Raw genomic sequence first — 25,011 nt, 5'->3', positions numbered from 1 at the left:
ACCCCTTGCCCAGCATGGGAAGGAGTTGCTGTAGAGTCAGCATTTTGAACTTTGGTACTATGAGGAAAGTGTTTAATGCGGACAAATCCAATATTGGTCTCCATTGAGTTTCTTTTCTTGGAACAAGGAACAGTCTTGAATAAAACCCCTGGCCTTGTTCTTGTTGTGGAACTTTTTCTATTGCTTTGATGTGAGCAAGCAGAGAACTTTGCTTGATAGCCTCTGCTCTCTGGTTTTTGGTAGGTTTGGCATGCCTTGTTTTCTTGGCAAGGTATGAAAGTGGAACCTGTAACCTTGGTCTATAATGTCCAAAATCCATTTGTCCTTTGTCAGTCTGTGCCAATTGTCTGAAAACAGAGATAATTTTCCGCCCAAAGGAGCTTCTGTTTGCTCCTTGGTCAGCGGAAGTAGAGGAAAGTCATTGAGATTGTCCCTGTGGGGCAGGAGAAACCCCTGTGTCACTTCTTTGGTTTGCTGGTTGCCATTGTCGTCCCCTGTAGGAACCTCTGTATTGTCCTCTTCCTCGGCCACGCCTGCTTTTGCCCCTTTGAAATCTTTCAGTATTAGGAAAGAACCAGTTTTTAGAAGGCCAATTCCTGCTGAATCTGGGTGGCTGAACCTGGAGGAAATCTTTGACTGTCTGAACTGACTTGGCTTTTTCCTCAATGGACTTTAACACATCTTTCACATTAGCACCAAAAAGCTTGTTCTTTTCCAAGGGTGCATCAAGAAGTTTTGCCTTAACATGATCTGGTAGAGGTTGTTCTTTTAACCATGCATGTCTACGAATGACCGCCCCTGTCATAGCTGCCCTACATGAAGCTTCCAATACATCATATCCACACTGTAGGAAGTGATTGCTAACTTGCTGAGAATTATGTACAGCCTCCTGCAAAGACTTCCTATCTAAAGGTTCAGGAGAGGCCAATGTTTTCTGTAAATCATCTAACAGGAAATCCTGATATTGAAACATATGAGAGAGACAATTGAGAGCTCTCATAGTTAAAGTAGTGGAGGTGTAAACCTTTTTTCCCCATCTCTCTAATGACCTAGCTTACCTGTTGGAAGGGAAAGGATTTTTGGAGGTGGTAGCTGAAACCCCTTTCGGTCCCTGAGAAATTGTTTCTAAATCAACAGCATGGGCTCTAAAGAAATGAGAATGTGTTTCTGGGACCCTATAGTATCTCCACACCAAACCTCTCACGTAAAGCTTTGCTCGGCCTACCAAACTTCCAAAACACACAACGGCCAGCAAAAGATGTCCCAAAAATGTTTATTGACAAAATCACATAGGATATAAATTATATATCCCAAGCTCCAAACCGGTTTCGGTTACCCCTTCTTCAGTGGAGCACAAAAATTAATAATTAAACAGAGAGCCAACAGAAACACATGATACTATTTATAGTATCTGTTAACCAAAGACTATCCAATCAGAGTATAGTATTGTGGTCTAATAAGACGTTAAGCACCAAAAGGTTACATATATGCATTCAAAAATGAAAATAAAAATATAAAAAAGGAAAATAAAAATAGAAATAAAAATAAAAATCAACCTGAACCATAGTCAAGATATTATATTGATTAAATAACCTGTGACTCTCATTGATACTATGCGCTATATATTGAAAATATATGCGTGTGGACACTCATTGGTCAACAAGGTACAGTAAATGTATGAATAAGTTAAAGATGGTCATTAATACCTGGGGGAAATAATGCACCCAAGTGTATAATCCAATATTTCTCCTTTTGTGACAAAATATTCTCCCATCCTTGTTGGTGGCTTCTATCAACAACAATCCGATCTATGATAGTAAACCTAAATTTGGCCGTAGGATGTTTAACTGTGTGTTGGTAGAGGGCATTAGTAATTTTCTTATTTCTAATGTTACTTCTGTGTTCCCCAATCCTAATTTTTAATGGCAGAGAGGTTTTCCCTACATAAAAAGCGGAACATTGGCAGGTGGCAAGATATATGACCCAACTCATGGAACAATTCCCAAAAAACTTTAAATCATATACCTTGCTAGTATTAGCACTGCTAAAGGATTTTGTTTTATTTATTTCACTACATAACATACAATGACCGCAAGGGAAAGTGCCAATCAATTCTTTACCCGTCATGGTTAATTGTTTGTACCTGGCACCTCCACTACCATGATGTTTATAATGTGAAAAAATAGAACTTAAAGTTTTGCCCCTTCTGTAAGAAAATTGACAACGTGTCCCAAGATGTTGTCTAAGAATCTCATTAGCCATCAAGATGTTCCAATTCCTTTCCACAATTCCTCTAATTATCTGATTATTTCTGCCATATGTGGTAACTAGTCTCAGGACCATATCACCTTTTTTATTCTGACGGTCCTGGTATTCAAGAAGCTGGTTTCTAGTTAAATTATCAGATCAATATTTAGCAGATCTGATGTCAAACTCTGAATACCCTCTGTCAAGGAATCTGTTGACAAGATCAGAACTGGCTAGCTCATAATCCTCCTTACTGGAATTAATTCTTTTGATACGGCGAAACTGAGATTTAGGGATGTTCCAGACAGTGTGGCGGGGGTGCATACTTGAGGCATGTAGCAATGTATTATATTCAGGATATTTCCTGTATATTTTAGTGCCTAGTGTATTATCAGGCTTCCTATAAACATTGACATCTAAAAATTCAATGGTAGTCATGTTGCTGTTAACTGTGAATTCAATGCCCCAAATATTACTGTTCAAATAATCCACAAATTCTTTAAGATATTCCGTATCTACCCGCCACACCATCCAACAATCATCAAGATATCTACGCCAGATATCCATTTCTACAATGTAAATGTTATGAGATGTGTCATATATAAGATATTCCTCCAAGTATGCCATAAAAAGGTCTGCATATATAGGGGCAAACGATGCCCCCATTGCAGTACCTTGTAGCTGCCAATAGCATTCACCTTGGAAAAAGACTATGTTTTTATTCAGAACATGCTCACACATGCAAATCAAAAGTGTATTAAATCCAGGAGGATATAAATTAGATTTTTCAAGCCTAAACTGAAGTGCTTGAAGACCAGCCCAATGTGGGATACTGGTGTATAATGATTTTACATCTAATGTACAAAGCAGCCAGTCAGATTCAATCTCAGTCTCTGCTATAATTTGTAAAAATTGTGTAGTATCCTTGATTCTAGCTCTCACATGGACAAGCAATGGTTTCAAGTGTTCTGTCAAAAAGGCTGAAAGAGGTTCAGTAAGTGAACCATGACCAGACACTATAGGTCGGCCAGGTGGGGAGGTCAAAGATTTGTGTATTTTAGGAAGTAAATATAATATCTGTTTATTTGGATCCTTAACCGTCAAATTTTTGACAATGGTGGTGGATAAAATGCCATTCTCTACTGCACTACCCAAGAAATTATCAATCTCTTTTTTAAAGGTAGGAGTGGGATCAATATCCATTGATAATTGCTAATTTTTGATAATTCATAAGTGTTTAATATCATGTGGCAGCACCTTTAGGCCAAATACCATTTGTGGTAGACTGGGTACATATTGGGAGTGCAAATTGACTATGTGATTGAGGCTTTCGTCTTGGTTATATTACCATTTGAATCTGCATTCTTCTATGTACAGCTGCTTTTTTGGCTTGTGTATGATTCAAATTACCAGGACTGTGGATCCACCTTTTGGCATTTACAGAACTTTAGAGGGACATTAAGGTGTTTGGTGTTTGTCGCTAATTCTATGGAAGTATATTCTGGATTTTTCATGTGTTTTATGCTATAGGATACTATGATAGTAATGCACATGTTTCATCAAACAATTGTATGTTAAACTTGTTTCTATGAGTAACTTTCCTCTGTTGGTTTCCATCATAAGATGGGCCTAGACTATTTAAACTAGATGTATCAAGACATATTTCGATTAAGCTAAGGTGTTTCACATTATACAGCATTTTTGTTTTAACTGTTCAAACAACTATTGCAGGTTTATGTCATGTCACGTTTTGTAACGCCATCCAGCTAGCCAATAGCTTGTTGGCTATTTCCTTTTTGTATGTTATACAACTAAGGGGTCCCTATATATCTAAGGCCTATGATGTTGAAGGGGCCTTTTTGATTCATGTAGGGTTTTCCTTCAAGTGGTTTTTGTACTTAATGTTTATGTTTCACTATTTAAGTGTACACATACAATTTTGAGATATATTAAGATATCCGTGATGATATTGGTATTATACAGCCATTTACATAGGCTGGTTTAATTATTATCATTGGTTGAACATTTTTGCTAGAATATGATCAGACCAATTATTTGATATTCCACATACTGATTAGTGGATTTTTGCCTTTTGGCTATTTTTAGGATATTTTTCCTAAAACATAATTGGTTGATACATTGGACATTTTGGTACAGACTGTCTTACCAGCTATTGTATGTTTACTTTATGCTATTTTTGAAACGCTATTTAGGTAGCAAATAGTTTGATGATAATATTCATTTTTGCTATGTTATACAACTAAGGGGCTCCTATATATTTAATGCCTATGATGTTTAAGGGGCTTTATTATTTATGAAGGAATTTCCTTAATATGTTCTTTGTATTTAGGGTTCATGTTTCACTATTTTTGTGGACACACAGAATTTGGTGGTATATTAAGACATTGGTCATAATACTGGTATTATAAAGCTATTTTTTAGGGCTGGTTTAACTACTATATATGGGTTGAACGTTTCTCTATAATACTATTTGATTAGACCCATCATATTCCACATATAGTTCAGTGTATTTTTGCCTTTTTGTGTTTAAGGATACTTTTCCTTAACATAAGGTTGGATACCATCATTGTTTAATAATTGGTATTATTGACCTATTACTTTGGCTAATACATTCATGTTATTAGATTTTATATCCACTACTTGTAGTGAAGACAGGATTTCCATCATACAGCCCTTTTTGGGTGGAACACGGTTTAGTGATTCAGGAACACATTTGGCTTTTGATATATTTGTCACTTCTCCTGAGATACTGGTATTTAATAACTAATTGGATTTAATATTAATCCTATCATCTTTTGGGTAGGTCTTTCTACTGGGTTCTTTTTCTTGGTTCTGGCATCGCACCACCCCCATTTTGTCATACTGGGTCTGTTCATTGCGGCAATATGAATCTGGACAGTATTTTACAGGGTATGTGTGCTGATAGGGAGGATATCCAGGTGTTTGGACTGGAATCTATCTCAAGCAACAATATCAATGATCAACAGGCCGCCTCTTCAATTAATGGATGCCAATCTGCCTTCTTTAATCTAGAGAAAGCCCTAAAAGGGCTAAGAGCTAATATTTGGCACTTACGGCTTTTTAAGGCCTATTCATACAAAAAACTAGTCCCAAGGGGACTTAGAATTAAGTTAAAACCCATGGTCAGCAGATCTGAAGAGAGGTTGACCAATGAATGGTTTGAAGCAGCTCAAGAAGGATCTATGAGGTTTGCACAAATACTGTCAGATTATTATGAAAGGACAATAGATTCAAATATCGCTGAGATTAAAGATCTTAGCAGTATTTGCAAACAATTTGAATCTAATAGCAACTATGGTACCTTGGTAGCCAATCTATCTAAGGAACTGACCCAGTATGATAAACTGACGAAAGAAAGGAAAATCAAAAAGTTCAATCGGGACGTCAATGACTATGCTAGGGGACGCCCTTTTGAATTACAAAAGTCAGTCAGATTTAAGGATATGACTACAGGTAGGGGTGGTGCCAGATCAAGGAAACGACCCAGACCCATTCTCAAAAATAAGGAGCATACATATACCAGTACCTCGGGTGATGAGTCTTCTCCCACTGACAGTGAGGGTATTATATCTGATCATTCACCTTACAAAAAAAGAAGTAATATACCTACCCCTTTTGGGGTAAAAAGAAACGACGCGGGGGAGGAAACACCATAATAGGTCCAGATTTGGAATCAATGGATGGAATAGTTCAAGCATTTCTAAAATAGATGACATTGCATTTCATAATGTCCTTAATTTGTCTAAAGTTGAGCTCACTCTGGAACAAGAAACAATCCTAAATAAAGGCTTAGGATTTGTACCTTGTTTCTTTTGTGATCAATACCAAACAGTCAATGATGTTTTGGAATTTTGCCGCTGTTTGAATCTAAAGATATTATTTTCTGATAATGTTAACAATATTGCTCAAAGATCTACTGAGTTTAGATTTTTAAAATCTACATTCCAACCTCCTGCTAATACGCATGTTACAGCTTTTCAACAGGCTGTACTTAGGGACTTACATTTTCCACCATATGGTTTCAATATTCTTAAAGATAATATTCATGAAACTGAAAGACAGGCGCTTGAAGAATTGAAAAACAACAATGATATAGCGATTCTTAAGGCAGATAAAGGTGGGGCGGTAGTGGTTTTGGACATGGATTACTATACACAGGAAGGATTACGACAGCTATCTGATAAAAAATGCTATATGAAAATGGATATTGATCCCACTCCTACCTTTAAAAAAGAGATTGATAATTTCTTGGGTAGTGCAGTAGAGAATGGCATTTTATCCACCACCATTGTCAAACATTTGACGGTTAAGGATCCAAATAAACAGATATTATATTTACTTCCTAAAATACACAAATCTTTGACCTCCCCACCTGGCCGACCTATAGTGTCTGGTCATGGTTCACTTACTGAACCTCTTTCAGCCTTTTTGACAGAAAACTTGAAACCATTGCTTGCCCATGTGAGAGCTAGCATCAAGGATACTACACAATTTTTACAAATTATAGCAGAGACTGAGACTGAATCTGACTGGCTGCTTTGTACATTAGATGTAAAATCATTATACACCAGTATCCCACATTGGGCTGGTCTTCAAGCACTTCAGTTTTGGCTTGAAAAATCTAATTTATATCCTCCTGGATTTAATACACTTTTGATTTGCATGTGTGAGCATGTTCTGAATAAAAACATATTCTTTTTCCAAGGTGAATGCTATTGGCAGCTACAAGGTACTGCAATGGGGGCATAGTTTGCCCCTATATATGCAGACCTTTTTATGGCATACTTGGAGGAATATCTTATATATGACACATCTCATAACATTTACATTGTAGAAATGGATATCTGGTGTAGATATCTTGATGATTGTTGGATGGTGTGGCGGGCAGATACGGAATATCTTAAAGAATTTGTGGATTATTTGAACAGTAATATTTGGGGCATTGAATTCACAGTTAACAGCAACATGACTACCATTGAATTTTTAGATGTCAATGTTTATAGGAAGCCTGATAATACACTAGGCACTAAAATATACAGGAAATATCCTGAATATAATACATTGCTACATGCCTCAAGTATGCACCCCCGCCACACTGTCCGGAACATCCCTAAATCTCAGTTTCGCCGTATCAAAAGAATTAATTCCAGTAAGGAGGATTATGAGCTAGCCAGTTCTGATCTTGTGAGCAGATTCCTTGATAGAGGGTATTCAGAGTTTGACATAAGATCTGCTAAATATTGGTCTGATAATTTAACTAGAAACCAGCTTCTTGAATACCAGGACCGTCAGAATAAAAAAGGTGATATGGTCCTGAGACTAGTTACCACATATGGCAGAAATAATCAGATAATTAGAGGAATTGTGGAAAGGAATTGGAACATCTTGATGGCTAATGAGATTCTTAGACAACATCTTGGGACACGTTGTCAATTTTCTTACAGAAGGGGCAAAACTTTAAGTTCTATTTTTTCACATTATAAACATCATGGTAGTGGAGGTGCCAGGTACAAACAATTAACCATGACGGGTAAAGAATTGATTGGCACTTTCCCTTGCGGTCATTGTATGTCAGGTAGTGAAATAAATAAAACAAAATCCTTTAGCAGTGCTAATACTAGCAAGGTATATGATTTAAAGTTTTTTGGGAATTGTTCCATGAGTTGGGTCATATATCTTGCCACCTGCCAATGTTCCGCTTTTTATGTAGGGAAAACCTCTCGGCCATTAAAAATTAGGATTGGGGAACACAGAAGTAACATTAGAAATAAGAAAATTACTAATGCCCTCTACCAACACACAGTTAAACATCCTACGGCCAAATTTAGGTTTACTATCATAGATCGGATTGTTGGTGATAGAAGCCACCAAAAAGGATGGGAGAATATTTTGTCACAAAAGGAGAAATATTGGATTATACACTTGGGTGCATTACTTCCCCCAGGTATTAATGACCATCTTTAACTTACTCATACATTTACTGTACCTTGTTGACCAATGAGTGTCCACACGCATATATTTTCAATATATAGCGCATAGTATCACGTAGAGTCACAGGTTATTTAATCAATATAATATCTTGACTATGGTTCAGGTTGATTTTTATTTTTATTTCTATTTTTATTTTCCTTTTTTATATTTTTATTTTCATTTTTGAATGCATATATGTAACCTTTTGGTGCTTAACGTCTTATTAGACCACAATACTATACTCTGATTGGATAGTCTTTGGTTAACAGATACTATAAATAGTATCATGTGTTTCTGTTGGCTCTCTGTTTAATTATTAATTTTTGTGCTCCACTGAAGAAGGGGTAACCGAAACCGGTTTGGAGCTTGGGATATATAATTTATATCCTATGTGATTTTGTCAATAAACATTTTTGGGACATCTTTTGCTGGCCGTTGTGTGTTTTGGAACCCTATAGTATCTGTCAGGCTTGGCAGCAGCAGGAGGAAGAGTATCAGGGGTAACACTGGAGTCAGAGTATAAATCATCCAAAACATCAAGCACAGGAGGTATAGCTAAAGGCCTGTGTTTTGGCTTTTTAAGGAAGGTTCGAAGGCGCTTTCTGGAATCAGAATATTCCTGGCCCTGCCACTTGAAATGTTCCCTCATGGAATGCAGAACTTCCCCAAAGAAATATCCTCAGGAGGGGAGGCCGAGGGAATGGAGTCCTCTGCATCAGAGTCCTCATAGGTCTGGAAGGGCTCTTCTTGGCTGTCGGAGTGAACAGAGTCCTCAGAATTTTCATCTGAAGGGAGAGGGGCAGAGGGTTCAACCCTGGGCCTCTTATCAGGAGGAGGCTGGGATCCTCTCTCAGGATGGGCCTGTGAACCTCTGATCATGGAAATTAAGTCTGCGGCCATAGTCATGATTTGTGTTTCAGGAGTAGGCTGAGGTAAGGCTTTAGCAGAAAGGTGCTTGGTCTTGCTGGCTGCCTTAGCACGTGTGTAGGCCTTGATAGACATGGACATGGGAGGCCTAGCAGCTCCACATGCAGGAGTGACCTTATCCACAGCAATGGTCTCAGGCATTTCCTCTGTTTCAGTATCCGGAAAAAAATCAATAACTGGCGTCGGTGTGGTCTCCGGTGTCGGAGGTATCGGTAATGCGGTGTCTTCGGTTCGGAGCGGTGAAATAACCGCCTCAGAGGGAACCGGGGCACTCGCGGTAGGTTTTGGCGTTGTGTCGGAGGAAGACGCGGGCCGAGGATGTCGGTCCCGGTCTTTTCGTTTCTTAGGAGTCTGCGATGTCGGTAGTTCCGACGGCATTGTATAATCGAATTTTTCACCGAAAAAGTCTTCAGCGAACTCCGCCCGGCGCCTTAGAGTGCGCTTGTTGAAGCGGGCACAGGCGGCACAGGCTGAAACGTCATGGTCTGGGCCAAGGCAAGGAAGGCAGTAAGAGTGGAAATCCTTATGAGGTATTTGTTTACCACAAGACAAACAATTATTTACTTTTTCAGTAATTTCTGACATCGGCTGAGGCAAGAAAAGGTCCCCAACGGGGTACTTAGCTTTTTTGATGACTTCGGATTCGAAGAATACAGGAGCTGACCGACCGGCACTTGCGAACTGCTTCTGCTTCGGGCACCGCGCGGCAAGAAAGACTGAAGAAGATGGCGTCGGCTGATGCTTATATACTCCAGCCGCTCTGACGTCGGAGAGAAATGCGACATCAGCTGACGTCGGACCCAGACTTTGGAATCCGGCCGACCGAGGGCTGCCTGAGGCAGGACAACCCATATGTTATGACTGCAGTTGCATTCTTGAAGGACATCAGCCCACATCTGATGAAGTAGGAGAAATGAAAATGTACTGTGTATTTGGAGGCGTTTATGTGAACTGTTTGTGGCTTGTGGACTAAACTTGTCTTTCCTGTGGCAGCTTCGGTCTATGCTTTATTGTTTTACCTTCTGGGTCATCATACTGTCTAATTTCAAGGTTGTTTATCATTTTGGTGATTGGGTTAACCTTATTCATTTATAGTTTTTGTTGCTTCCCCTGATTAGAGTTACACGATCTTCAGCCATTCTTATCGTTTGTTTTTTTAGGCGTAAGAGGCCTGAGCATGTGGCCTGGGCATCATTTTTTTAGGCATGGTTCGAGATTAGGCCTAAATGAAGAAGGAGGTGTTGGTTTAATATGCAAGTCCGTAGGCCTGAATACACCCTCAGAAGCCGGTGCCTGCACAGCGGTTCTGGACCCATCCAAGGTAGAGACATCCGAGGGTTCCATAGTTGAAGCATCTCGTGGCATACCGGACTCTGAATGGGTCTCAGTAGAGGCCTGCGAATCAGAAGTAGCTGGTATCAGAGCCTGCGAAAGTGCCTCACTGAGTACCGGTAAACTGGCGACTGGCTTAAGAGAAGCGCCGTCGGTAGTTTTGGACCTTGGCGGCCTGTCTCCGTCTATCTTTGCATTTTTTCAAAATGCTGGTAGTCGGATGGCTAATAGACAGCATTTCTGGATAATTAAACCGAGAACCGGAATATTTAGAGGGAAAAATGTACCGACGACAGATAGTGCGCCGATTAAATAAAGCACAAAACCGATAGCAAGGTAAGTCATGATCAGGGCCTAGGCAAGGAATACAGTACGAATGAAAATCTTTATGAGGTATTTGCTTTACACAAGTAATGCAATTATTAACTTTTACTGACATCAGAAAGGAGCAAGAAAAAGTTTCCAACAGGGTACTTGGCTTTAGTTAAAGCCTTCAGTTCTGAAACTCGAAAACAAAAAACTTTCAGGAGATGGCCGACCGGCACTTGCGAACTGCTTCTGTTTCGGGCACCGCATGACAAGAAAGACTGATGTAATGGCGTCGGCTGCATGTTTTATACCTCTGACGACCTGACGTCATGGAAGAAGGGACAGCAACCGACGCAGGACCCAAGACTGTTAGTCAGGCCGACTGAGGGCTACTGCAAGCAGATAACCCTAAATGTAATGACTGCAACAGTGAAACCCGAAGAACATCAGACACCCTGGAACGTCGTGGTCTGGGCCTAAACAGGTGATACAGAGAGAATGGAAGTCTTGGTGTGGGATCTGCTTTCCACAATTGAGACAGTTAACTTTCTCGGGACATTGGTTTTAAGGCAAGAGAAAATTCCCCAATGGGGTACTTAGCTTTTGACTGTTGTCTTCACTCTGGCAATGGCCGACAGACACACTCGCAAAACTGCTTCTGCTTCAGGCTCTAAGGCAAGAAAGACTGATGTAATGGCGTCAGCTGTCTCCCTTTATAGCCCCGACATCAGTCACACTCACAGAACAGCAGACGCAAGAGGGAAACCTTTACTCTGGTAATCGGGCTGGCCGAGGGCTACCCAGCAGGGATCACCCACAAATGAGGACTGCAACAGTGAAATATGAACATCCATTTTTAGTTTTACAAAGTGCTTCTTAACTTAATTTTACAAGGAAAACATTACCAGAATGAGATGAAGGACTTTGAGACAATTGTTAACCTAAAGATGAAGGCTTTCAAGGGCATCAATAGAAACAACCTAACTTGAACAGGTACGGACAACTTTTATGAAAGGCAACCATGATGACCTTAGAGGGGTGGAAGTTTGACAGGTTTCTACTGGGAAGTTACTAAGTATTTTACACACAAACACACACACAGACACACACACATCTTGTGATACCTCTCCAGACCCTCAAATCCTTTCTACCTCATTTTCATATAAAATAAGAATCAAAACAAATTTGTTTATAAATATAATAGAAGACAGATTTTGACAGTTTTAAGAAAAGTACAGTTGGGTAAAATCTTACCATAACAGTAGAAATCCTTCTTTTCACTGTTACAGTATTCATTACAATAGAGATCTGCTGCCAATGGCAGGCTGACATCCAGCAGTATACCAAAGCCTTTAGGTTGCCTTAAGATACGCCGTATGTCACACACATGCTCCTTGCATAGTGTAGGGCATAAAAGTGACATTCGGACATACCATCCTCAGAACGGAGAGCCCCACTAGGAACACCAGTTCAAGGAGTAGAGAGGAAATCAATGCATCCAGAAGAGAAATGGACCAAGAGGCGGAGGGAGGGAGTGAATACTCCAACTGCGAAATGGAAGGACATCGACCACTATGGTAAGATTTTACACAACTGTACTACGTCCTTCCATTTCACTGTTACAGTATTCATTACAAATCGGAAGAGTGCCAAAGCTCGGGAAGGAGAGAAAGAAGAGGAAAGACTAGCAGAGCTCTCTAGGAAGTCATGAAGGATGGTCCTAGCAAAACCAGCTCTAGCTCTGGAAATTCCATCCAACTTGTAGTACTCGGAAAATGTATGCATAGAAGTCCTGGTAGCTGCCCCAAGAATACAGTTAGTAGCTATACCCTTGAAAAAGGTACCAGAAGAAGCCACAGCTCTAGTAGAATGAGCCTAGAAAAAAGAGTTTGTTAGGAAACAGCCAATCCTAAGGACCTAGGATGAAAGGAAATGAAAAGCTGATCTTATCCAAATAAAATCTGACTTGTCTATGCACATCCAATATGTGCAGCACCTTCTCAATGGCAGACTGCGGAGGAGAAGGAAAATAATTGGGCAAATGAATACACCAATTAAGGGACCACTCATTTACCACCTTGGGCATAAGAGGAGGATTATTAAGAAGGGACACCCTTGCCCTTATGAAACATCTAATATGAAGGATGCCTTTAAGAAATTGTTTAGCATAAAAACTAGAGACTAGAGGAGGTGACAAAAGACATGCGAGCAGAGATAGCTTCTAAGTGGGCCTTAACAGAAGATAAGCCAGCCCACCATTCAACAGTTCACACAGATAAGAAAAAGTACAGTTGTGTACACTTACCATACATGTAGATGTTAGAGTGTAGTCACTGTTGCCGTCATCACATTTGGGTTAGCCTTGCCAGCGCAGCCCTCAGTCGGCCCGAATACCAGAGGCTTATTACTTCTGTGACGGTTACCATCGCTCCAGGACTAACGTCAGGTCGTCAGTGTTATAAATTGAGGCAGCCGATGCCATTACATCAGTTTTTCTTGCCCTGTCAGGAGCACCCAAGAGCGAGCTAGGTTATGGTGGAAGAACACCACCAGAAGAAAGTAAACATCAAAACATCTGTATGAGAGAGAGAGAGAGAGAAGGGGGAAGGAGGGAGGTAAACCAGGACTGCAAAGTACAGTTGTGTGCACTTACCATAAATGTAGATTTGAGTGTATTCAGTGTTGCAGTCATCACATTTGGGTTATCTGCCTGCAGGTAGCCATCAGCCAGCCTGAATACCAAAGTCTTGGGATTTCTGCATCGGATGCTGTTGCTTTTTCCATGACGTCAGGTAGTCAGGGGTATAAAACATGCAGCCAACGCCATTACATCAGTTTTTCTTGCCCCAGATGTCAGGTGACCCCAAAATAGGAAGCAATTATATGGTGTGGAACACCCCCAGCAAAAAACAAATGCACGTAGTATCATTGCAAATTGGAAGTTGGAGCTGTAGGGAAAGGTTGGTGTTAGAATCATGCACTCGGGCTGAAAAGTTATGAAATGTTATTTTTATATATGTCATTACGTTTTTCTAGTCATACATGAAGTTTTAGTATAAATCTAGTGGTAAGGTGTGCAATTGTTTCTGCTTGGACCCAAACATCACTGGAGGGCGGGCCCAGTTTGTCTTGTTTTTACAATTCAAGGGTTGTATTGCTAGACTGAAATATAACACAAGTTATGAGAGCGTTTTACTTGTGTTGGTAACTTATTTTTTTACGCGCATAGGACTATACATTTCTGCTTACTTAGGAGGCTTTGGAATTGTTCTCTCGTAGTTTGCGTGCGTGCTGGGTTGTGATGGTCATACGTTACAGCAGAAACTCGCAAATGTCAGGCAGCCTTAGACTACACATACTCTCATTCCTGCACATGTGTGTTTAAGAATGTGTAGCAATTGTGAGGTTATACTAGTGGTGATCTAGTTCTCTTTAGCTATTGGGATTTGCAATAAATATGTAACACACACCAAACACATATGCCAGGTTTCTTCTATTTTCTGTGTTTTTACGCAATTTGTGGTGTGTTAACAGTCCGATAGTCACCACAAACTGCAGGTCTTCCTAAAATTGAACAGCGTGTTTTGGTTAATACTTACAAGTGTGCATACTTTTTAACCGTTGTGAATTTTGAGTAGAAGACGTTACACCTTGTTCTTTGACTTAATGTTATGCAGAAGTTTAACCGATATCTAATGCATTTGTCAAGTAAAATGTTACTTGCCAAATATGCACATGAGCATTCTTTAATTCATTGTTTCAGATAAATTTACTGGTACTGTATTCAGTGCAAGTTCAGATCTTAGTGATTCGTATACATCCGTTTTTCAACTCTCTTTGAATTTTGGAGTCGATCTTTTGATAGGGTGTGTGTGTGTGTGTGTGTGTGTGTGTGTGTGTGTGTGTGTGTGTGTGTGTGTGTGAGTGAGAGAGAGAGTGTGTGTGTGTGTGTGTGTGTGTGTGTGTATATATGCACTTGTGCATGCATACCGAAATATCAGTATCAGCACCCCATTTCAATTTTTTTATGTGGCATCTCGATGTTGTGCCAGTTGTCACCACTTATAATTCATAGCCACTTTTCCGTCTGTCTCATGTCTTCTCCAATAGGTTTCACCCTTTACCTACTTCCCATCTTTCTCAAACAGTGTTGTGTTTTCTTGCACATGTGCCCAAACCACTTATCTGTTCACTTTGATATTCTTTGTAATTGGGCCTGCTTCTGTTCTGATGTACACAAAGACAAAATGAAAAAATGAGAACATCGTACTACCTGTCTTGTGCACTTCATCTCAATAGCCCAAAGCTTTCTCATCTGCTCAGCCATTTCTGCCCAAGTTTGTGCCATAAAGCATTGGTTTTATCAATGTTTTGTACACTGTATATTAGTACTGCTCTGGCAGTCTTCTGTCATAAGTTACCACTGCAACATTTTGCTAGTTGGTTTCAGCTCCTCTGATTCGAGCTATGGACTCTTCATTCAGATTTCCCTTCTCCTCAACCACTCCTCCCAAATGCACAAAACTATTAGCCTGTTCCACAGTTTTTTCTCTGTCAGTTTTAAACTTTCTGGGATTTCCACCATTCATTGTCATGACTATTGTCTATGTTTGGTTTCATACCATGTGCCTTCGGTTGCGCATTCTAGTCCACTGTCATGCCTGTAGTATCACATTGTCTGCATACAGCATATTTGTTCTTTCACCTGCAGTCTGCATACAGCATATTTGTTCTTTCACCTGCAGTCTGTTTATTGACTAGTCCATCACAGCTGTGAACAGTAGCGTGCTCTGATCTGGGTCCTGAGGCATACCCATTTCCCTTTGGAGCCTCTTGAGACCAAACACGGTTTCTGCTTTTGTCATTGTACCCTGTACATAGCCTTCACTAATTCTACTGTTATTTCCAGGGCTTCAAGTCACCACAGAAATGCCCAAATAAGATTTTGTGGGGCTTGAAATTTTTTTCCCCGTGTCTAGGAATGCTAAGTTGGAGTTTTTCCTCATCTCTGGCTTTTCAACTGTGATTCACTGGAAACAGTGGGTTGGCTTAGACTATATAGCATCCTGATCTGAATACAAAATTGATATTTTGCATCTGTCTTGTTTCTCTTTATGTAGATGTTCCAGTGTTTGTGTCTATATATGCTCTTAAAGTGTTGTGATTCTCTGCTAGGGTTCAAGAAATTTTTTTTCAGAAAGCTTCTTCAATGAAGCAGCCTGTAAATCTTTATGACGGGTAAGTGCATAATTCACCACCGGAATACTTACAGTAGTTCTTGTTGCAAATCTTCCATTTTAGTTTGCACACTTACGCATAATCATTGTGTATAATGTAGATACTAAATGTGTGGGTTTATACAGAGTGAGATAGATACTGTGCTTGTAACTAAAACGTTACACACACACACACACACACACACACACACACACACACACACACACACACACACACACACACACACACACACACACACACACACACATCATTTGTTCACTTCACTCTGATGAAATGACAATTCAGTAGAGATAAGTGCTTGAGAAGTTTGTCAGGTGCACACAATACTCGAGTTGTCAAAAGGAAGAAGATTGTGTGGGTAAGGTACATGTACAGATTGAGTTCATAATGCTGAAACCTACAGTTATGCCAAATGTTTTGATATTGTGTGTGTGTGTGTGTGTGTGTGTGTGTGTGTGTGTGTGTGTGTGTGTGTGTGTGTGCGCATCCATGAGTATTTGTGGGAGAGATGAATGTAGTCCTTGTGTGCTTATGTATCGAGTGTCTTGTGTTGTGGTATTGTTAAGGAAAGGATCTCTACAGTAAGATGTAGGATTGGCAGACATTAGTAATATGTTCTTTCTTGGGTGGCGTAAGCCAGGGAACCTTGTTGGCTAGGCTTACTTAGCCCTTGGACTGACAGCCTAGTACCTACCTATGAATCTATAAAATATGCCAAACCAAAAAGGATAGGAAAATGCAAAGACAATCCTGGGGCTGGAGGGAGGGTAACCAGGACTGCAACAGTGAATACACTCAAAACATCTACATTTATGCTAAGTGTACACAACTGTACTATGTTCTTTGTGTTTCACTGTTGCAGTCATCACATTTGGGTTGATTCCCAAAGCTAAGGAAGGGTGGAAGTAGATTAAGAAGCATTAGGGCTGGCAATCACGCCCTGAAAGACAGCTGTGGCAAATCCAGCTCTGGATTTAGAAAACATAGGCAAGTGGTAATGCTTGGTGAAAGTGTGTACAGAACTCCAGGTTGCAGCTTCCAAGATGTCCCTGCTAGGGACTCCTCTGAGAAATGCAGCAGATGTAGATGTAGCCCTAGTGGAGTGTGTTCTTATCCCCTTTGTAGGTTGTCCATGGTGCTTGTAGCAGAAATGGATCCAGTGTGCTATCCATTTGGAAATGGTTTGCTTTGAAATGGCCTTGCCCTCTGGCCCTGCAGCAAAGCTTACTAGCAGCTGGTCAGATTTTCTGAGAGGCTTAGTCCTGTCCAAATAGAATCTAAGCTGTCTGTGCACGTCCAAGGAATGCAGTATCCTTTCCCCTTTATTCTGAGGATTAGGGAAAAAAGTAGGCAAATGAATGGACTGATAAAGCCACACTCGACACCACCTTGGGCATAAAAGATGGATTAGTCCTGAGGGAAACCCTGTTTGCATGAAGATAATGAAGGGCTCCACTGCCACAAGGGCCTGCAGCTCAGACACTCTTCTTGCTGAAGTGATGGCTAGAAGTACAGCTGTTTTCCAAGAAAGGAATTTTAACTCCGCTGTAGCAGCAGGTTCAAACGGTGGAAATGTTAGTTTTTCCAATACAAAGGTAAGGTCCCAGGCTGGAGTGGGAACTCTCCTGGGGGGGGTGTCTAAACATTTCTGGCCCCTCTAAGGAACTGTTTTACCAGAGGATGAGAGAAGAGGGGTGGCTCAGTATTATAATGAGCTGAGATGGCAGAGGCATGAATCTTAATTGAAGAGAAGGATAGGCCCTTGTGGAGCATTTATGTTAAGTAATCTAGTATGAGAGCTAAGCTGGGCACAGTTGCTCCAGGAACAGTATCTTTTCCACTTTTTTGAATAGGATTTTCTAGTACTAGGCCTCCTTGCCTCAAGAATGAAATCCAGCACCTGCTTACTGAGGGTTGCTGCTGGTAAGTTCAGGGGATTAGCCAGGCTGTAAGGTTCAGGGTCTGCAGCTGAGGGTGCAGAATCTGGCCCGCCTGCTGGGACAGCAGGGAAGGAGTCTGAGGCATGTGCCATGGTTGTAGCACTGTCAGACTGCAAAAAAGAGGGTACCAGTGCTGGCGTGGCTAGTCTGGTGCAATCAAGATTGTCCTTGGCTTGTCCTGTTTGATCTTTAGTAGAACCTTGGAGAGGAGAGGCTGAGGGGGAAGGCATAGACTGAGAGGCTTTCCCAGGTAAAGGACAGGGCATCCACTTTCCAAGCTTGGCTGTGGGAAGTTCTGGTGCAGTATTTGTTCAATTGATAGCTCTGATGGGAAGGAAACAGGTCCACCTCTGGTGTCCCCGCTTGAATATTTTGGGTTCCAGTTTCCATTTGTGTGGGTCCATGAGATTTCTGCTTAGGTCGTCTGCCAGTGAATTTAGCTTGCCTGGCAGGAATTGAGCTTGTAGGTGCACTTGGTAGCCCAAGGCTGTGTTCCACAGAGCCGTGGCTAGTCTGCTGAGAGGGTACGAGTGGGTTCCCCCCTTGCATGTTTATGTACCACATAACTGTGGTGTTGTCCGTCATTACCAATAATTGTCCTGGAAGAATAAGGCCTTTGAAGGCTGTCAGAGCATTCTGTACAGCTAACATTTCTTTTTGATTGATATGCAGGCGTATCTGCTTTGGGTTCCATTTGACCTGAATGCACTGCCCTGCCATGTGAGCCCCCCATGCATAGTCTGATGAGTCTGCTAGGGTTTGGGCGGCAGGGGGTAGAGTGTGGGGGGGGGGGGAAGAGTCCATTGTGGTTGCAGGCCTCTGCCCACCAAAGGAACTCTGCTCTTAGACAAGGAATGATGGGAATCATAGTTTCCAGGTCCTGAGAATGTTGACACCATAGACTTTTTAGGTACCACTGAAGTTTTCTCATATGCAGTCTTGCACATGGAATTAACAGAATGCAAGAATCCATGAACCCCAGAGCTTGGAGCATTTTCCTTGCAGATAACTGGGTTTTTGTGGCCAGCAGGTTGAAGTAGTTTGTCAAATAAATTTGCTTCTATGGAGTGAGGAATGCCATTTGGGACGTTCTGTTCAAGCTTGCTCCCAGGAATACATTCTGTTGACAGGGTACTAGGTGTGATCTCTTTTCAATGATGGTGAACCCCAACGAAGTTAGAAGTCTCTTAAGTCCTGACTTTCAGCCTGAATCAGGCAATCGTCCAAGTATGGGTAAATCTGAATACTTCTCTGCCTGCAAAATACAATGGCTGGAGCTAGGCACTTTGTGAATACCCTGGGCGCAGTAGATAAGCCAAAGGGAAGTGCAGAGAGCCTGTTCTGAAGTGTAGGCATTTCCTGCAAGATTCCCTTATGGGGATGTGCAAGTAAGCTTCTTTTAAGTCTAGGGTTGCCAGCCAGGAATCCTTGGCTAGCATAGGAAGCAGCTGTTGGGAGAGTTAGCATTTTGAATGTTGGAACCACCAGAAAGGTGTTGAGAATAGACAGATCCAGGATAGTATGCCAGTCCCCTTTGTTCTGCTGGGACAGGTTGAACAGCCTTGATGTTTAGGAGAGAAAGTACTTGCTTTTGGGTCTCCGCCCACTGGTTTGGGGGGAGATCTGGCCATCCACTTAGGGTTGGGAGCGAGTGGAAAGTACAGTTGTGTACACTTACCATAAATGTAGACGTTCAAGTAAATTCACTGTTGCAGTCATTACATTTGGGTTATCTGTTTGCAGGTTGCCCTCAGACAGCCTGATTAAGTCTTGGGTCCTGCATCGGTTGCTGTCCCATCTTCCATGATATCAGGTCGTCAGGGGTATAAAATATGCAGCCGATGCCATTACATCAGTTTCTTGCCCCAGATGTCACGTGCCCCCCTAATGGGAAGCAATTAAATATAAAAATACAGCGATATACCTCCAACAAAAAAGCAAATACACCAAAAAGGCTTTTAAGCATAGTAAAGGAAAGTAGAGGTATAGCCAAAAAGAAGTTAGGGGGCTGGAGGGAGGGTAACCAGGACTGCAACAGTGAATACTCTCAAACATCTATATTTACGGTAAGTGTACACAACTGTACTATGTTCTTCATGTTTCACTGTTGCAGTCATTACATTTGGGTAGATTCCCAAAGCTATGGTTGGGAGGAGGAATTTAGATAGCATTAGGACCAGCTATAAGGCCCTGCAACACTGCAGTGGCAAAACCAACTCTGGATTTAGAGAAAATTGGCACATGATAATGCTTGGTGAAAGTATGTACAGAACTCCAGGTAGCAGCTTCTAGGATGCCCCTGGTAGGGATGCCTCTGAGAAGGGCTGCATCTACCTCTACAGCCTTGGTGGAGAGAGGTCTGTTCCCCTGGGGGATAGGTTTTCCATGGTGCTTATAGCAGAAATGAATGCAGTGGCCCATCCATTTTGAAATGGTTTGCTTTGAAATAGCCTTCCCCTCTACCCCTGCAGCAAATGCCACCAGCAGTTGTTCAGATTTCCTTTGAGGTTTAGTCCTGTCCAAATAGAATCTAAGTTGTATGTGCACATCTAAGGAATGCAGTATCCATTCCCCTTTGTTCTGTGGATTGGGAAAAAAGGTTGGCAAATGAATGGACTGATTAAGGGCCACACGGGCTACCACCTTGGGCATGAAGGATGGATTGGTTCTGAGGGACACCCTGTCCGCATGAAAGATGATGAAAGGCTCCACTGCCACAAGGGCCTGTAATTCAGATACCCTTCTAGCTGAAGTGATTGCTAAAAGGAAAGCTGTTTTCCAAGAAAGAAACTTTAAGTCTGCAGTAGCAGCTGGCTCGAAAGGAGGAAGAGTGAGTTTCTCCAAAACAAAAAGTTAAGGACCTAGGCTGGGGTTGGAGCTCTCTTGGGTGGTCTCAAATTTTTGGCCCCCCTGTGGAACTGCTTGAGCAGTGGATGAGAGAAGAGGGGTTCTGTGTTATAATGAGCTGAAATGGCTGAGGCGTGGATTTTAATGGAGGAAAAAAGACAGGCCCTTGTGAAGCATCTCAGTTAAGTATTGTAAAATCTGAGGTAAATTGGGCGCTGCTGTGCTCATCCCTTGAGACTGGTTCCAGGCACAGAATCTTGTCCATTTTTCAGAATACGATTTTCTAGTACTATGCCTCCTTGCCTCTAAAATGATATCCATCACAGATCTACTGAGGGATGGTAAAGGAGAGATTATGTAATTAGCCAGGCTGCAAGGTTCAGTGTTAGAAGCTGAGGGTGCAGAATCTGGTTCTCCTGCTGAGACAACAGGGAAGGAGTCTGAGGCAGGTGCCATGGGGATAACCGTGACACGCTGAGCAGGAGGGGGTACCAGTGCTGGCACGGCCAGTCTGAAGCAATAATCAAAATTATCCTTGGTTTGTCCTGTTTAATTTTTAGTAGTACTTTGGAGAGCACAGGCAGAGGGAGGAAGGAAGGCATAAACTGATAGGTTTTTCCAGCTGAAGGATTTTCCAGCTGAAGGACAGAGTATCCACTCTCCAGGCTTGTTTGTGGGGAGTCCTTGTGCAAAATTTCTCCAACTGGTAGTTTTGGGGAGAGGCAAACAGGTCTATATCTGGGATACCCAATTCGCTTGTCAACATGTTGAAAATCCTTGGTTCCAATTTCCAATCGTGTGGGTCCATGAGGTTTCTGCTTAGTCCGTCTACCAGTGTAATTTAATTTTCCTGACAGGAACTGAGCTTGTAGGAGCACTTCGTTGCACAAGGCTGTGTTCCACAATGCCATGGCTAGCCTGCAGAGGGAGTAAGAATGTGTACCCCCTGCTTGTTTATGTACCACATAACAGTGGTGTTGTCCATCTTTACCATTAGTTGTCCTGGAAGAATGTGGCCCTTGAAGGCTGTCAGAGCATTCGGCACAGTTAACATTTCTTTTTGATTGATATGCAGGTGCATTTGACTTGGGTTCCATTTGCCCTGAAAGCACTTCCCTGCCAGGGGTGCTCCCCATGCACAGTCTGATGCATCTGTTGTTAGGGTGTGGGCAGCAGGGGATGGTGTGAAGGGTAGTCCCTTGTTTTGGTGGCAGGCCTCTGCCCACCAAAGGAACTCTAGGCGTAGGCAAGGTATGATAGGAATCATTGCTTCTAGATCCTGAGAATGTTGACACAAGAGGCTTTTTAGATACCACTGCAGTTTCCTCATATGCAGTCTTGCATATGGAATTAGAAGAATGCAGGAGACCATGAGCCCCAAGGCTTGCAGCATTTGTCTTGCAGATAGCAGGGTTTTTGTGGTCACTTGTTTGAAGTAGGTTGTCAAATGAATTTGTTTCCTTGGTGTGAGGTAAGCCATCTGGGAAGTTGTATTCAAGCTTGCTCCCAGACAGGGTACCAGGTGTGATTTCTTTTCGTTTATGGTGTACCCCAGACAACTGAGAACCCTTTGTACCAATGCCAGATGATTCAAAAGTATGTCCTGGCTTTCTGCCTGAATTAGACAATCGTCCAGGTATGGGTATATTTGCATATTTCTTTGTCTGCAAAATGCAATAACTGGAGCTAGGCACTTTGTGAATACCCTCGGCGCAGTAGATAAGCCAAGGGCAGTGCAGAGAACTGATAGTGCATGTAGCCTGCTTTGAAGCATAGGTATCTTCTGCAAGATTCCCCGATTGGGATATGCAGGTATGCTTCTTTTAAATCTAGTGTTACCAACCAGGTATTCTTGCCTAGCATAGGAAGTAATTGTTGAAGAGTCAGCATCTTGAATTTTGGAATCTTCAAAAAGATGTTTAGAGTAGACAGGTCCAGGATAGGACGCCATGAATTGTCTTTTCTGGGTACCAGGAAAAGTCTCGTGTAGAAACCTTGTCCCTTTTCCTCTTCTGGTACCAGTTGAATAGCCCCCATGCTTAAGAGAGAAAGTACTTGTTTTTAGGCCTCTGCCCACTGATTTGGGGGTAGGTCCGGCCACCCGCTTGGTGTTGGCAACGTGTGGAAGTGAAATCGGTATCCTTGGGACACTATATTTAAAACCCATTTGTCCTGGGTAATGAGTTCCCAGTTCTTTGCATGAAGAGCAATCTTTTCCCCCAAAGGGGCAGTCAGTTGATAAGTGCTTGGAAATTTTAAAAGGAAGTCATTGAGACAGTTTACTATGGGGGGGGGGGTGAAGTCTTTTTATTCCCAGATTTGGAAGTGGAGACCCTCCACTGCTTAGTTCTGTGTGTCCCCTGGAACTGAAACCTGGGGTTTTTGCAGTGTCTGGGTTTGACTTGAGAAGACCTGGAAGGAGCTGGAAAGGACCAATTCTTAGAGGGCCAGTGCCTACTATATGTAGGAGGCTGAATTTGTAAAAAATCTTTAATAATTTGCATAGATTTAGCTTTATCTTCCATCTTTTTAAGAAGTTCCTCAGCCTTGTTGCCAAACAGGTGGTCCTGATTTAAGGCAGCATCCAACACTTTAGCTTTAACATGATCAGGCAAAGATTGCTCCTTAAGCCAAGCATGCCTTCTGAGTACAGACCCAGTAACAGCAGCCCTGCAAGAGGCCTCTAATGAATCAAAACCACACTGCAAAGTATGTTTTCCAACTTATTCAGCGAAATGCATTAAATCCTGTAATTATTTATTTTCCACACAGTCAGGAATCAATATTTTTGGTTTAAGCAGTCCAATAACATGTTGCTGATACTTTAACATATGAAACTGGTTTAAATGCATTAAATCCTGTAATTATTTATTTTCCACACAGTCAGGAATCAATATTTTTGGTTTAAGCAGTCCAATAACATGCTGCTGATACTTTAACATATGAAACTGGTAGTTTACAGGCCTAATGGCCAAGGTTGTAGAAGTGTATACCTTCTTACCCCATTTTTCCAGTGCCCTGGAGTCTCTATCAGAAGGGGTAGGATTTTTAGCAGTAGAAGCTTTAATGCCCTTGGACCCCTGTGAAATAGTCTCTGGATCTGCAATAGGATTTTTAAACAGGAACTTGTGGAACTTAGGAACCCTGTAGTATCGGTCAGGTTTTCTGGGAGCAGGAGGCAAGGAATCAGGGGCCAAACTGGATTCTGAAAAAGCATCATCAACAATGTCTAGTACAGGAGGAATAGCTAAAGGCCTATGCTGAGGTAGGAGAAGGAAATCCCCAAGCCTCCTTTTTGAATCAGAAAAATCCTGGCTTTCCTAGAGGAAATGCTCCCTTAGAGTATGTAAGGTTTCCCCAAAAGAAAAATCCTCAGGAGGGGAAGCAGAGGGAATGAAGTCCTCTGCATCAGAATCTTCATAAGTAGATAAGGGCAAATCCAGATAATCAGAAGAATCAGAAAAAAACAGAATCCTGATCAGAAGACTCAATCAACTTCAGTCCCAGGTCTCTTGGGGGGGGGGGGGGTCTACCCCTGATTAGAGTTATTAGATCTTCAGCCATTCTATTCATTTGTTTTTTAGGCATAGAGGCCTGAGCAAGTGGCCTGGGCATTGGTATTTTAGGCATTGTTTGAGATTTAGGCCTAAGTAAAGAAGGAAGCGTCGGTTTAATATGCAAGTCCGTAGGCCTAAATACACCTTCAGAAGCCGGTGCCTGCACAGCGGCTCCGGACCCATCCAAGGTAGAGTTCCATAGTTGAAGCATTCTGCGGCATACCGGACTCTGAATGGGTCTCAGTAGAGGCCTGCGAAACAGAAGTAGCGGGTGTCGGGCTGCAAAAGCATCTCACCGAGTACCGGTGAACTGGCGAACTGGGTTAGGAGAAGCGTCGTCAGCAGTTTTGGACCTCGGCAGCCTGTCTCTGTCTTTATCTTTACGTTTTTTCAGAATCCCGGTAGTCAGATGGCTAACCAACAACATTTCTGAATAATTAAACTGAGAACCGAAATATTTAGATGCGAAAATTTACAGACGATTGATAGTGCGCTGATTAAATAAGGCACAAAACTGACAGCAAGGTACGTCGTGGTCAGGGCCTAGGCAAGAAATACAGTACGAATGAAAATCTTTATGAGGTATTTGCTTTTTCCAAAAA

The 25,011-nt window shown here is 41.8% G+C and overlaps 1 protein-coding gene across 1 annotated transcript in view; it reads right to left on the bottom strand.

Annotated features, from left to right (window-relative positions):
* The window catches only part of LMF2 (lipase maturation factor 2), a 698,972-nt gene that overhangs the window by 426,548 nt on the left and 247,413 nt on the right, over nucleotides 1–25,011 (bottom strand). The window contains 2 exon segments of the mRNA XM_044088653.1: nucleotides 12,877–12,892; nucleotides 15,907–15,937. Of these exon segments, the coding sequence (XP_043944588.1) occupies nucleotides 12,877–12,892; nucleotides 15,907–15,937 (47 nt within the window).

The sequence above is a fragment of the Protopterus annectens genome, chromosome 11.part0, assembly GCF_019279795.1.
Source record: "Protopterus annectens isolate FY-2018-M chromosome 11.part0, PAN1.0, whole genome shotgun sequence".
NCBI lineage: Eukaryota > Metazoa > Chordata > Ceratodontiformes > Protopteridae > Protopterus > Protopterus annectens.
The sequence above is the reverse complement of the archived record's forward strand: the minus strand, read 5'-3'. Positions and strand labels throughout refer to the sequence as shown.